Source organism: Phyllopteryx taeniolatus, chromosome 19 (genome assembly GCF_024500385.1).
Source record: "Phyllopteryx taeniolatus isolate TA_2022b chromosome 19, UOR_Ptae_1.2, whole genome shotgun sequence".
In the NCBI taxonomy this organism is placed as follows: domain Eukaryota; kingdom Metazoa; phylum Chordata; class Actinopteri; order Syngnathiformes; family Syngnathidae; genus Phyllopteryx; species Phyllopteryx taeniolatus.
Window position 1 is genome coordinate 463,126 of NC_084520.1, and position 14,184 is coordinate 477,309.

General features: G+C 43.5%; 2 protein-coding genes across 14 annotated transcripts in view; both read left to right on the top strand.

The window, feature by feature from the left end:
* Window positions 1-4,371, top strand: part of mprip (myosin phosphatase Rho interacting protein) — a 58,178-nt gene extending 53,807 nt beyond the window's left edge. For all 6 annotated transcript variants that reach the window (XM_061756346.1, XM_061756350.1, XM_061756347.1 and 3 more), the window contains 2 exons: window positions 2,062-2,147; window positions 3,468-4,371. In XM_061756346.1, coding sequence (XP_061612330.1) covers window positions 2,062-2,147; window positions 3,468-3,539 — 158 coding nt within the window. In that variant the 3' untranslated portion in view covers window positions 3,540-4,371. The remainder of the gene's footprint in view (window positions 1-2,061; window positions 2,148-3,467) is intronic.
* Window positions 4,372-4,858: 487 nt separating this feature from the next.
* si:dkey-94l16.4 (transcription factor 20) overlaps window positions 4,859-14,184 on the top strand; it is a 59,333-nt gene continuing 50,007 nt past the window's right edge. For 4 of the 8 annotated variants that reach the window (XM_061756363.1, XM_061756362.1, XM_061756361.1 and 1 more), the window contains exons 1-5: window positions 4,863-5,330; window positions 6,328-8,837; window positions 11,842-11,935; window positions 13,012-13,061; window positions 13,165-13,226. In XM_061756363.1, coding sequence (XP_061612347.1) covers window positions 6,333-8,837; window positions 11,842-11,935; window positions 13,012-13,061; window positions 13,165-13,226 — 2,711 coding nt within the window. In that variant the 5' untranslated portion in view covers window positions 4,863-5,330; window positions 6,328-6,332. Of the gene's footprint in view, window positions 5,331-6,327; window positions 8,838-11,841; window positions 11,936-12,102; window positions 12,335-13,011; window positions 13,062-13,164; window positions 13,227-14,184 lie in introns of all 8 variants that reach the window. The other 4 variants (XM_061756365.1, XM_061756366.1, XM_061756368.1 and 1 more) reach the window with 4 other exon arrangements.

Consider the following 14,184-nt stretch of genomic DNA (forward strand, 5'->3'; position numbering starts at 1 on the left):
GTTTCAATGCACTGTCGTAATTAAAATAAAATCACGTATTAGGCTTACCGGGTATGTTGACGTCAGCTATGCCCTGCGATGACTGGGCAGGTAAAAAAAAAAAAAAAGTAGTCGAGCGCCCCGCTCGGCGTCCATAGCGTTGGGTGAATCAAGTCATTGGTTAATAGTAGGTGTGTCGTTCAACGGGCTTTGTTTTTTCTCTGGCCGTAGTTTTGCTGCAAGTCCAGCGTTGCTTGCAGGCAGCTAGCAGCTAGAGCCGCAAATTGAATTCGCAATAGGTGAACTGCGATATAACAAGTGAACACTGTATATACAGACCCTTTACAAAAAAAATTGAATATCATGGAAAAGTGTATTCATTTCCATAATCAAAAAGTTGAACTTTCATAAATTATAGATTCAGGGCCCCCAGTTATTTGTTTATTTTTTACATCATTTGGGCTTCCAGCTCATAAAACCCACAAAATCAGGAATTCGAAAAATTACAATACTGTGAAGAAATCACCATTCTCAGTTTTTGTAGAAAGAGAAGTTATGGTCACATTAAATCAATCAAAATATGATACTTTCAAAACGATATGTTCATCTTCAATACTTGGTTGGGAAACCTTTTCTTTAATCACTGTGGCATTGTCTGGGAGTTGGGGAAGCCCAGATTTCCTTGATGCTTTCTCTCAGTTCTTCTTTGTTTTTGGGTCTGGTGCCCCTCATAGACACTCAATGGGGTTTAGATCCGGTGAGTTGGATGGTCAAGCACTGTGATGGCATGGGCATCAAACCAGGTTTTGGTGCTTCTGGTGGTTTGGGCAGGGGCCAGGTCCTGCTGGAAGAGGAAATCTGCATCTCCATACAGATCCTCTGCAGAAGGAATCGTGAAGTCCTCTAAAACATTCGGGGAGACTGTTGCGGTGACCTTGGATTTAAGAAAGCAGAGTTGACCAACACCTGCACTGGACATTGCACCCCAAATCATGACTGCCTGTGGATATTTCACACTGGACCTCAAGCAGCGTGGGTTCTGTTCTTCACCCGTCTTCCTCCAAACCCTTCGACCTCGATTCCCGAATGAAAGGCACACTTTACTTTCATCGGAAAAGAGGACCTCGGACCACCGGCCGACAGTCCGGTCCTCCTCCTCCTGAATCATGAATCAACTTTTCCATGATATTCAAATTTTTTTGGAAAGGGTCTGTATATACAGTGTTCACGTGTTATATCGCAGTTCACCTATTGCGAATTCAATTTTTTTTTCTCATATTACTTACGCACTTAAGTCGCCATATTGTGGGATTTTAAATGTATGCTCAAATTTTTTTGTGGTAAAATAAATGCTTCCTCGCCTAAAACCTTCAAACTGTTCAAAAAGGAAAAGAAAAATTCATTAACACACAAGGAATAAAATGCACATAGTGTACAGTAGTGCATTACTGTTAAGCGCTTAAAATGTGTTTATAAAAGTATGGGAGCGGTTACTCGGGGTGTGGGGAAGATTAATAAGAGTCTGGGGAGGTTCATACTGCTTTAAAAATATATATTGTATACATCCCAAAAGTACGTGGTCTCTACTTCGAAGATTCCACCTATTGCGGGGGTGGTCCGGAACCTAACCCACCCGATAAACGAGGGATTACTGTATCCATTTGTAACAATAGGCATTCGATATCATATCAAAGTACTGCGGTGGTGGGTTGACGTAATTCCCCTACTTCCGGAACTCGAGGCCGTTTAAAGTGCTCCACACGTTAGTTTTCGGAGTGCCAGACTACTTACGGTTGACTTCGTGTTTTCTTTCCAATGCATTTTTACTCTACATTTAAAAAAACAAAAATAATAATCTTTATAGAGGGCTCTTTGTTTTCCAGCCAGAAAATATCAGCTAACAGTGTGTATCATTGTTTTAGGGGTTATGAACTAATTAGTGCACGGAAAACCGTATTTTCACTTGATTACAAGGCATTGTGTCTAAAATCATCCAAACATTTTGGAGAAATTCTTGCCTGAGACATTGTCATTACTTAAGCATTGACTCCACCCACATTCCATATCTTTTCCCCCTCCTAGACATCATGAAGTCCAAAAGCAACCCAGATATCCTTAAGATGGCAGCTGCTGCGGCCAAACGTTCAGAACGCACCATGAGGTCAAAGGTGAGTTCCCTGTTAATAGAGAAGTCAGTTCCTCATCCCATATTTGTGATTCAGGAGTTCTTATGAAAGTGCCTCACACATTGTGCCCACATTAAATTGCACAAAAAGAAGTGGGTGGGTGATTCCAGCAAATCAGCAGCTCTCGGCCTCCTACTGCCACCTACTGGCCGCAGTGGCTGCATGCATTTTGCGACAGCATAGCCAGCTGGCCCTCTTGAGCTGCTCTTTGTTTACTCATTGTACGACTCCCGTTCAAAGTGTGTGGTGGCAGGTTAACGGCAAAGCGGTCTAATGCACACTTCGTGGTCTGTTTTCCCCCTTCTGTCCCCAGTGTGTGAGTCGCGACATGCCCTGGGACAGTTAGTGTTGCTGAGGACGTGTAGGCCTCCCTCCCCTTTAGGTACGACAAATGTTTTGAGTATGTCCTCCGCCATCAAAGCACCAGACCGATTTGAGTCACCCCTTCACATTCCAATGCACAAATAATCACTGCACAAATGCATGCTGGTTAAGAACACTGTTGTGGAGGACTTTACGTGTGTCTGTTTGTCCGCCGCCGATGATGCTGATAAGACCTTTTTGTAATGACACATTAGCAGACGTGCATTTTATGAATGACTTGCATGCAGTGCCTCTTTGGGCCCTAAAACTAAATGCACTAGTTTCTTATCTTTTTGTGTTTTCCACATCGGTAGCCACAAGGCAGAACAACCAGCGTTTTGACTTATTAAAGACTTTGTGTGTCGTCGGTAGGTGTTTCTTTAAGACACATTTTCCTTATGAAGTCATTCATATCCAGCTTCTCTTGTATTGTAGGTGCAGAGATTGGTAATTAAAGATTTAGAAAATTGAAAATGAAAGCAAGGCAGTCGTGGTACTCGGCGTGGGCAAGTATGCCTTTCTCCATCTGTATCCTCAACCAAAGCTGAAGTAGCTGGCTCCTTCTTCAACTCAGGGAAAGAATAACATGCATTTGAAGCCACAAATATTTATTTTTGTAGACAAACCATCCCGTGAGATGACAATATCATATAATATTCCAAAACCCCACAAACGAAGGCCTCTCCTCAAACATCTATTCTCCACAGTTGAGTGGACTTCGCTGACCACTATTTGACTGTTAGAAAGACTCTTGAGACAATTTTGGGCTTCAGTCTTTGAGGTAACGGTTTGGAAAAAGCCTTTTTCTGTTCCAGGATTACTGTGCCCGCCCCAGCGCACCACCAACTTGTACAACTTTTGTGGGGGACTTTGAAATGTCTAACTGGTGTACAGTAAAGACAATAATAATAATGTCTGCTTTCCTTTCAACCCCAACAGAGTCTAAAGGAAGGACTGACACCTGAGCAAAGACTCCACCTGTTTGAAAATAAGGACACAAAGGAGTTCTGAATGTGACGTGTCACTTCCACTTACCTTGCTGCATGCTTTAAAGTCCACTATTTAGCTCTGATTTATTTGGTAACACTACACACACTGGTCACAAAACAAACATGTATTATTAAAGGACACATGGTATGAAGTTTGGATTTGACGTTTAGAAATTGCATTCCATGCACTTCAGTTAACTGTGACAATTTTTGTATCGTTTTGCTGTCATTGTCTTACTGTAAATATTGTTTTTAATTGAGCATCTGCTACGCGTTACACTAAAACTATGACTGTGTAAGCTACTGTTTTAACTCCTAGACTGTTGCGAGCCAGAATGTGACGTTCAAACGGCGGCATAGTTCGGCAAATAATGCATGCATAAAACGTAGGAATGGGTCTGGCGTTCAGGTCTGCACGTGAAACGCTCTTGTCAGAATTCCAGCACAGATGGATCGTAGATTTGCATTTTCAAACAACAATCTACCATGTTGCTCTGTCACCTGAGTTCAAAGTAACATCATAGATGTTACTCCTCCATCCTTGGATTGACCCCATGGAAAAACTGCAGCTGAATGCACATGGATGAGGTTCTCGGACTATAATTTATGTTAAATTTTATAGTTTATTATTATTATTATTATTATTTTTATTTTTTTTTGCTCACTGCATTTATTGTTCCAGCTGTTTAGAAGTTGGTTGTAGTTTTGTTCAGTGACAGTCTATTTATTGAAATGGTTGGGATTTTTCTTTCACATTCCCTTTCCTCTGTACGCTGATATTGTAAATATAGACCAAATACACGTATCCATCAACTGATTACAGGTTTATTAGCAATAAATATTTTTGCACCCTTTATGACTGAATTGTGTAACTTACTTTTTTTCAATGTAATTTTATTTTTGTATATATATATATATATATATATATATATTATTATTATTATTTTTTTTTTTTTTTAAATATATAACCCTTTTCCCAGATTTACTTTTTCATTCCACTGCCGAACAGGACAAATGTAATATTATTTGCGGTTGTCACTCGGTTTGGGTCAGCAATAATTGAACTTCTATAAACTTTGTATGCACTAGTTTGTCTCTTATGGTGTAATTTCCTCAAAAAGTTGTTAAATTAAGTGGACATAAAAGATTGAAAGAAATACAGAAATTAAGCTTGAGGTGATCTTAATAGTCACACAGACTAATACTACCTCATTTACTCTTAAGATTTAAATGGAGTAATTAGTCACAGCTAAATGGAAATGTGTCAGTTTATTAACCACAAACAAAGGTAATGGGAGTAAGTGTCGATGGCAATACGCACACAAACAAATGCAAATAGTTTCAAGGGATTTTAAGTTGCTCAAACGAGCTCGAACCACTTTGCTTCCCCGTACAATACCTTTGTTTCATGTTTGTGTGTGTGTTTAAAGATAATTCTAAGCAATGTACAAATGCAGAAACCCGTTTTTCTGAAAGTGACATTTCGTAATTGTAGTCCAGTAGCATCTGGATGAGGTGCACCTTATTTCAAGATCCTGCCCGACGTTGCAGTCACGGTTTCTGCAGAAGATGTCAAAACGTCCATGTTATGAGATTTTATTGTGGAGGGTGCGTCCGGAACTTGAAGATGTAGGGGACAACTTGGCGCTGTGGTCATTAGTGTTCCTGGAAAGTCTAAGGTCCTGTTTTTTGAATTCGGGGATTTCTACGTGAGTAATTCGATTTGGTCCGAAAGGATGAGCCCTTGAAGGAGATGCGGGGTGGAAGACTTTCTCAGCTGGACGTTTAAAAGGCGACGATCCCTCCCGCCCGGGTAAGTTTGGGCAGCTTCCTGAGTAAAGCGCATTACCTCCGCTCTGTCTTTGTTTCAGCCAGTCGGGCCTTGCCCAGTAACAGGCACTGCTCTGAAACACGTTGCCGAACTCAATGGAAATGAAGTCGAAACTTCATAAACAACGAGCGTCGTTGGGTTTGTGTGTCTCCGAGAAGTAAAGTTCCACAAATTCATACGCATGTATATAGACGTTTTAATTCGGGCTAGGTATTTAGTGATCATTCCAATCGAATGAGCCACGATATGCCGTTCTTCGTATCACGAAGTTACTAGCACAGTGACTTCAGGTTCAACGGTTTAGCAGTAAAAGTTGCCATTTTGGTGAAATATCACAGCTGTGGTCAAGGCGCACATCGCCGAAATGAATGTCGGCCCTCGTAAATGGCTTTCAATGCTCAAACGATGATATATACCTCCTGACTTTGTGTCATTATTTCAAACAATTTGAAAGTGTCAATTAGTAGGCGTAGTTCAGCGTAGCCGGGCCTAGCTAGCTAACGTTAGCGGTGGCTAAGCTCCATTACCTGACCTGTCAACGTTGTGGGGAAGTTGTCAGTCGCTTCCGAGAAAAGAATCTTTGAAACCGAAGCACGTTCCTTTCAACATTCGGTTACGCTTAGGAAGAACATGTCAAACGAGATCGTGTCTTTAAATGGCAGCGATATTCTCTTGCACGTCACTTTACGATGTGTCAGCGTAACGTTTATGATACATTTCTAGCTTTCATACATAGTTGAAGATAATCGCAACATTATTAACTTGAAGAGTTTAAAGTGTCATTTTAAGTCCGGACTCAAAAGAGTAGTTAATGGTATTGTATGTGTTCAGTTTTTAGACAATAAAGGGTGTGCTGTAGCGACTGGACCTGTTTCGAAGAAGTCAAATAGTTTTTGCGGGGGTTCAAATTCTATTGGGGGGCGGAAAAAAAAAAAAAAAAAAGGTTCATGAATTAATGACACAACTTTGTGTGTTGTAGTTGCTATGGAGCAACCACCAGGGAGCTTGGATGATCTACAACCTCAGGACCTCTCCACCTCAAGCATCTCCAGTGTGGTTGACCTGACCAGGAAAGGCAGCCTGAATTTCATGTCCTGCGACGTCCGCCACCTGCTACACAACCCGGACTCCGGATTACCCTTATCCTCGGATGCCTCGCACCAGTCAGCGCCTCTAATTCAACAAGACAATGCCTTGTCCCACACCACAGTGACCCTATCCTATGTGAGCAGGTCTCACATTTACTCAACATCTCAGCCTCTAACTGCTTTGCCGCCTATCGGCAAGTTCTCCCTCCTCCCCGCTTGTGAGGCTGAGAAAGGGCTCGGGGAGACCACCTATACACTTAACCGGCATTACTTGGAACATATTGACACACCGGTGGACCTTGCTACCAAGGCTTTTCGTTCGTCGTCGAAGGCTCCAGAGATCGACGGAGAATGTCTTCCACAGCGGCGTTGTGAATTAATTGGGCCGGTAAGTTCGAGCGCGACTATCGGAGAGGAACACGTCATTCCAGCACGGGTGGAAAACAATGAAGGGTTGGAGAATGGACAAGATGACAGCCGGTCGAATTTAGGTGTGGGTCCTGAATTGTCACCGGAGACTGACACGGCTGTCCTAAAGAACAATGAGAGGAAGGGAATCTCTGAGATGCTGCTACAATTATCTCAAAAAAAGGAGCCAGTGGTTGTCCAGAAGAAAGTGGCTGCAATAGAGCCGTGCTCACTGACCAGGGACTATAAAAGCCCTCTAGAAGACCCCGTCTCGCCCTCTGCTACCTCACTCGAGGATGTGTTGATGCTGCCCCGAGCCTCCAGCTCACCGAGCGGGGACCACTCTTTTCAAGCATGGGACGACTCAATCACAGAAGGTGCCATTCAGCTCGGGACTGACACCGGCAACACCGCCGCAAGTCGTGATTCCAGCGATGGCGTCCACACAAGGAGGCCAGAGCTGCAGCCATCGGTCGACTTGGCAGAGGTTGGTCGTTTGTCAGGAACTTCCGAGGACAAACCCAAAACCGTTACCCCTCACATGAACGACAATGGCAGCGCGCTTCAGACGACTCGAAAGCAAAGAAAGCTGCCTTTGCGTTCAAATCGAGGGGTTCGCTTACAATCGTTTGTTATGAATATCAATTCAAGCAGTTATAAAGTATCAGGATGCATTAACACTAATTTAGACTCTTCCAAAATGACAACTCGGGAATCTTACGCAACAAATCCAAAGAGGATTGACACCACCCTGTCTGATGGGAAAAGGAGAAGCAGAGTGAAAGCAAAACAGAAAGCACGAAGCAGGCATCAAAAATGTAAAACCACTATCAGTCAACCTAATCAATGCAAAAACACTACCTCTAATTGTGTTACTCATTCCCAAAAATTGAACAGCAAAAGCTCTAAGTTTACAAAGACTGTGCCAGACGATGTTCCCTACCCTGGACACTTGCCACAGATGAGTCCTGTAAGGTCAAAGAGAAGACTCTGTTCAGCATCAAATCCTCAGTTTAAGAAATCAAAGGAGCTTCCTGTACACTACGAGCTCTTGTTGGAAACAAATCCAGCAAGATGTCCCCCACCAGCACCTAAAGAATCTCCAAAGGAAAGCCCACGTTCAGCTGAAGCTCCGCAAATATTGCCAGCCGCAAAGACCAAGGTTGCTCGCACTCCCAAGAGACAACGGAAGAAACCGTATAACCCGAGACCGTTTACTTCCCCCTTCGCTCCTAAGGAGCCTGAGATCAAGTTGAAGTACATCCACTACAAGGAGGAGAAAAAGGATTTGAGGGTCGATAATTTCTCCCCTGTCATCCGTATGCATCGCCAGCAGTCATCGGCATCGCAATGCACTGTCGTGAACTACCCGGAAAAGGTCAGGACGCCGCACAAAAAGGGCCAGAGAGAGCTACAGGATCATAACGGTAGCTTTCTTTCTGGAACTGTACCCGGCAGTTCCTGTCTCCAGCTGGGCCGGGCGTCCGCTCAGGGTCAGCACCGGGGCCCCCTTGTCTGTTGCCTGTGTGGACTCTCTGCCAACGCCATGGACTTGGGGGATCTCCACGGTCCCTATTATCCCGAAGGATACCGGCCGAGCGCCAAAACATCGACGCGTTCGTCCGGCCTTAAAGGTGACAAGGACGAATCCAGCGATTCAGATTCTTCGTCCTGTAGTGTTGGCGGCAGGGGGAGGAAACATGCCGCTCTACCCTCATCCTGGAAGCACAGCCCAGCAAATCAGTGGTGGCAAAAAGGCCTCCCGCCAAGCCGCCAGAGGACCGCTGACAACACCGGAAGCCCTGCGGCAAAACGTGCGCGTTCAGAAATGTGGCCAACAGATGTGGAGGACTGGTACAGCCCCCCGGTGCTGCCCCTTGAGCCCTGTGAGTACTGGCTCCACGAAGACTGTGGCATCTGGTCGACTGGCGTGTTCTTGGTGAAGGGCAGAGTCTATGGCCTGGAGGAATCTGTCAAAGTGGCCCAGAAGACGGTAAAGCGGCAATTTAAGACTGTAATGTCGTCGTCGTCGTCATCATGTTTCAAAAAATATCTTCTTTTACTGCGTCATAGTTTTCTGATGTTCGGCTTATTGCCGACAGCGTAAGTCTCTTGTGCGCTGGTGACTGAGGACCGTTAAGAAGTCCATTTCATTTTCCCAAATTAGGGCCTTAAATATCCTTGAAAATTATGTGATCCTTAAATCTCATGTTTAAATGTCTCGTGTCAAAAATGACATGAAGTGCTTGAGTGGAGATAAAATCATAGGTTATATTGCGGTTTCATGTTGTTACGTGGAGATGTGGTAGGATTTAGGGGCTTTGCATTACCTGCAAGTTGCAATCACTGGAAAACGTTTTCACACCAATATCAAAAAAATGTTTTTTCAAATAATGTGCTAATAATTAGGCTTTACACGATCAGGATTTTTGGGGCCGATCAGCGAGTTTAAAAAAACGATCACCGATCCGATCACAAGATAGAGGAATGTGTCTAATTAAATGACCTGTTCGTTTACTGTATATACTTAATTGCTCCAAAAAAAGCTATTTACAATAAATAATGTATCTTTGTTCCTCCATTTATGCCAGTGAGGCATATGGCAGACAGAACAAATGAATGCTCTTCTATTAGATGGCAGGAAGTAAATGCAGTAATTCATGTATCCACTTTTTGTGACATTTTTGTTCGTTGGTGTGCCGTGAGATTTTTCAACTGTAAAGTATATTCCTCGGCTCCATAAAGGTTGGAAATCACGGCTCTCGTCAGATCGTGGATTCTAATCAGTCAGGTCAAAGCAACGTTACATTGCTAACTTAATGCAATTAAGTGACTTTATTTTCAATGAAATGACTTATCCCACACGGAAACTTTAGAGCATGATTCGACAGAACGGTGACATGTTTACGTACAAACGTTCGTGATACCACTAGCTTGCTAGGCTACGTAACGTTTTTGTTGCCTGCTTGCGAGCCGTATGGTATTCAAAGTACGTGAACGTACCTCAAGCGAGCCTTAAACGAACGTCCTCTCCTGTCCTCAGCACCGGTGACCACCAACACACGTTTTTCCCCATTTTGTCCTTATAATACCGTCGGCGCGCTCCGCTCTTGTTGTCGTCGCCACGGTAACGAGTGTATCCGGTCGCATTTGAGTCGACCAGATAAAGCCCACTGATCGTAAAAAACGGGATGCAGTGGTATCGGAATATCAGATTTTATTGCAGTACACTGACAGTGCAAATTGATCTTGTCGTCTGCCGGGCATTACGTGCTGTCTGTCTCAGACGTGTTGTCTGTTCCACACCGCCGACGTATTTTTTCTTTTTTTTTTTAAATAACTTTATTGGCTGTCAGATATTTACAGTACTACGTCAAAAGAAACGCGACAAGGCTAAAAATCAACTAGCTTTTGGATTCAAATATACTGTGCGCGCGGCGACGCGGAGTGAATGTCTTTGATCGGATCGGCGAATTATGACATTAAAGCCGATCAGCATAAAATGCTAAATATCGTCCGATACCGATCAGCCCGATAAAATCGGTGTAAAGTCTAATTCTCACAGTATTTAAATGGCTTGCCCAAGTGTTGTTCAGCAAACTTTAAACGAACTTTGACATGTGCAGTGGGGTCTTGCGTGCATTACTCACCGTTTTCCTTTTGAGAACAGTACCTGCTAATTCCAGGTCTTTTTGAAGCGCTCCACAGGTGGTCCTTGACTCTTGGACAACTCTTCTGACTATTCTTTGCGTTCCTGTGTCAGAAATCTTGCGAGGAGTACCTGATGGAGGCAAATTTATGGTGGTATGATTGCGTATTACGGCCCCAACCGTGCTGACTGGAACGTTCAGAAACTTACAAGCGCGCCTGTAACGAATGCCGCCGTTATGTTTTGCAACAATTGGTTTGCGATGGTCTCGAGACAGCTCTTTGCTCTTAGCCATCATGAGATGTGTTTTGACTCACACCTCGGCAATGAGACCTTTTTGTAGGCCATCAATTCAATTCAAGACCGAACCTGCTGATATTCGTTTGCACTGACAAGGGGCCGGACTGCTGCTTGATTATTGATCGATTTGAGGCGTTGTCTCTTTCGCTGCCTTTTTGCACCTCTCTTTCCTCGTGTGTTCAATTTTCTTCGTATGTATGGATTACTTGGGTTGTTCCCAACATCTGGTGAAAATGTTATGTCAATAGCACCCTTGGAAATATATTTAGTGAGGAAAAATGGTGACGTGTTAAATACTCATTTCAGCTGCTATAGATTTAGTAGGGATGGGTGGGTACCGATACCATAATTGGTATCAGTGCGGTACCTGCCTTATTTCAAAGTATCGAGTCGTCGTGAATGCCGCGTATACCGACCACCGATACTAAAGGCAAAACAAATCTGACATTAAGTAGGTCCTCCTCGCCAGTAGATGGTGCTACGGTGGCGGTTTGACACGTCAGCGAATCGCCATCGGCGTGAGAAAGAATGAAAGAAAGGTCTTTGTTCACAATTATCTTGTCATTGTGTTCATTGAATTTGTATGTATCAAACATACTAGCAGCATCCTTACGCACGTTTGAATACAAAAAGTGGTATTGAGCTTCCTTCATATTTAGCAACTTTTTCCTTTTTTAAGATCAAAGACGCGTGGCTCTCACATTCATCGTAGTTGCCCATCCGGTGTACTAGTGTGAAATGAGATGTCAATGAGCAACCGTGCCAACGCTCATTGAGTTCGGCATTTAGCCAAAGCTCCCACTGTCGTTGTGCACGAGTCACGAGTGTATTACGCCGGGGTAACGTTTGGATTGGTTGGAGCTCGTAGAATTCAAAATGAAGCCATTTGTGGCGCATCGGAGTTGAACCGGTTGGTTTGCGTGGCCTTGAATTTTGCACAGCTTGCAGCCGGTTTCACTAGCAGCTTTCTTGTAGGATAAAGGCTCGGCCCATACTGTAGAAAAGCTTGCAAAAGGCACGCCAATGAATTGTGTGTGTGTGTGCGCAGACGTGCTCGGCCTGCTCTGCCCCAGGCGCGACGCTAGGCTGCTTCTGCAAAGGTTGTCCCAGCAAGTACCACTACAGGTGTGCTCTAGAGGCAGGTAAGGTCACACTTCATTGTATATTATTATTATTACGAACCAGAGGTGGTGAGGTGGTCGTACGACTTGACTCGAGTCACCAATTTTAGGACTTGCTTGTCTTCAATTTCAAAACGACTCGACTTGGACTTCAAATACGCGACCTGACGAGTCTTTCCTGTTCACAGGAGAACATCAGCGTTTTCAACAAAGCGAGCTCTTTGTTTTCGAAAGAACTATTTGTTGTCCGTGCCAAAAGCAACAGCACAGAACCTTTCTGTCCGCTCGAGCCGCCTGCCCTGCCCTGCCCTGCCCTGTCCCAAAATCCTAAAAATCAATGTTTTCTCAAATGACATGACATGTCCGGGCTTTTGTCCTTGTGATGCAGACGTCGCTCTTTATGAAGACCAGATACTGCAGGTAAGACGGGATTAATAATGACTGGACTTATAATGATAACCTGTGACTTGCCCTAGACGGACGGAATGCCTTGGGACTTGTACACGTGACTTGATCCCATCTTTGCTCTTTGACATTTTTCTTCTCCAGGCTCGTGACCATCATTATGTTTTTGTTTCTGTTTTGAATAGATTTTACAATCGAGTACAATCAAAATGTCGCTTTGAAGCACGATGATACACTGTATACACTGTATGCAACGAAAGGAGGAAGAAAAATCGAAATGTTGCGCAAATGTAGTGTGCTTGGGTGATTTAGTTTTGCAGCCCTTTTTTAGGGGAAAACTTCATAGTTTGTAGTAGCTTATAGTTTGGGCTTGAAAGATCTTTTGTGACACTAGTTCTGTAACTTTTCTTATATGTGAGGTGCGCCGACGGCTCATGTAATTTGCTGACGTCACAAGTACATTTTTATGACACTGAAGGAATAGTTTTCATGAAAAGTTTGGAGGTGTTCAACTGGACCACTGTACATCATTTACGTTAAGGCTTGGATTGCGATGCGCTAGCTCAACATGAACATGGCTGTCGTTCGTACTGAACGTTTTCTTCCATCCGCTTCATGTTCTGCGGGTGCTTTGTCGGCTGTTGGCACTGTGGACGTGGGGCCTGATTCACCTTCTCTTCTTGTCCTCGCAGACTGTGTCCTCATCGAAGAAAACTTATCCATGAAGTGTAAAAAGCACAAGGTGAGCACAAAACAGCTCTTGATGTGGGACAACATGCAGACGGGTTTTGTTTGCGGAAGTAAGATTAACTCAGAATCATGTTAAATGTTCCATCCTACCCTAGAACAAGACATTCAAAACCCCAGTGGGGATGCACAGTGATCCCAGGAGAAAAAGGCCCTCTTGGTGAGTAAAAGAAGCTGTGTGTGTGCGTGCGCGCGCGCGCGAGACACTTTGCTAGATCACTTTGGATAGCTAAGGTATCAACATAAGTCCCATTTTTCATCATTCGTTTGAAGGAGACATGCATTTTTACAGAATTTAGTTTCCACTTTCCAGGTGTTGTAATAACACATCTGTGACGTGCTTTGTTCAAAATAATCCAAAGATCAAGCATGATAGCACGGTCTTATGCAAGTGAGCGACTGTGCTGGGCCAACGGTGAGTCCGGCTTTCATTGCCAAGATAACTCGGGCGGCGCGGCACGTCATACACTGCGCTGTGTATTTGTGGCACACAGACACATAACTCAACACAAATGTGGCTATATAAGAGATCAACCCCATACACTCCTGTTCAAATTCCAGGTTTTTGTGATATAAAAAAACGACACCAACATATATCATTTCAAAACTTTTCCCACCCTTGATGTAACCTACAACCTGTACAACTTCATTGAAAAAGAATTGAAAGCTTTTTGGCAGAAGTAAAAAAAAAAAAAAAAAAGCACTCCCATAATGCAGTTGCACAAGTGTGTACATAACTAGCGTTAGTGGCTGCATTCGGAATGAACCAATGATGTGAAATGGGAGTTATCACACATCTGCCACCCTTTAAAGTGCCTCTTAACCAGAGGTGGGTAGAGCAGCCAAATATTCTACTCAAGTAAAAGTACTGTTACTTTACAATAACTTTTAAAGTAGTCATCCAAATATTTGCTTGAGTAAGAAAGTACTGCATGAAAAACTACTCAAGTAATGAGCAACTTCCGTTTTGTTTTGTTTTTTAATCAGAGCATGAACGTCAATTACAATTAAAAAAATAATAATATATGGGAGTCGACGCACACCTGCCACCATTTCAATTTTTAACTGGCCAAAAACCAACAACACATACATGAGGCCCCAAACATGATTTGCTTTAT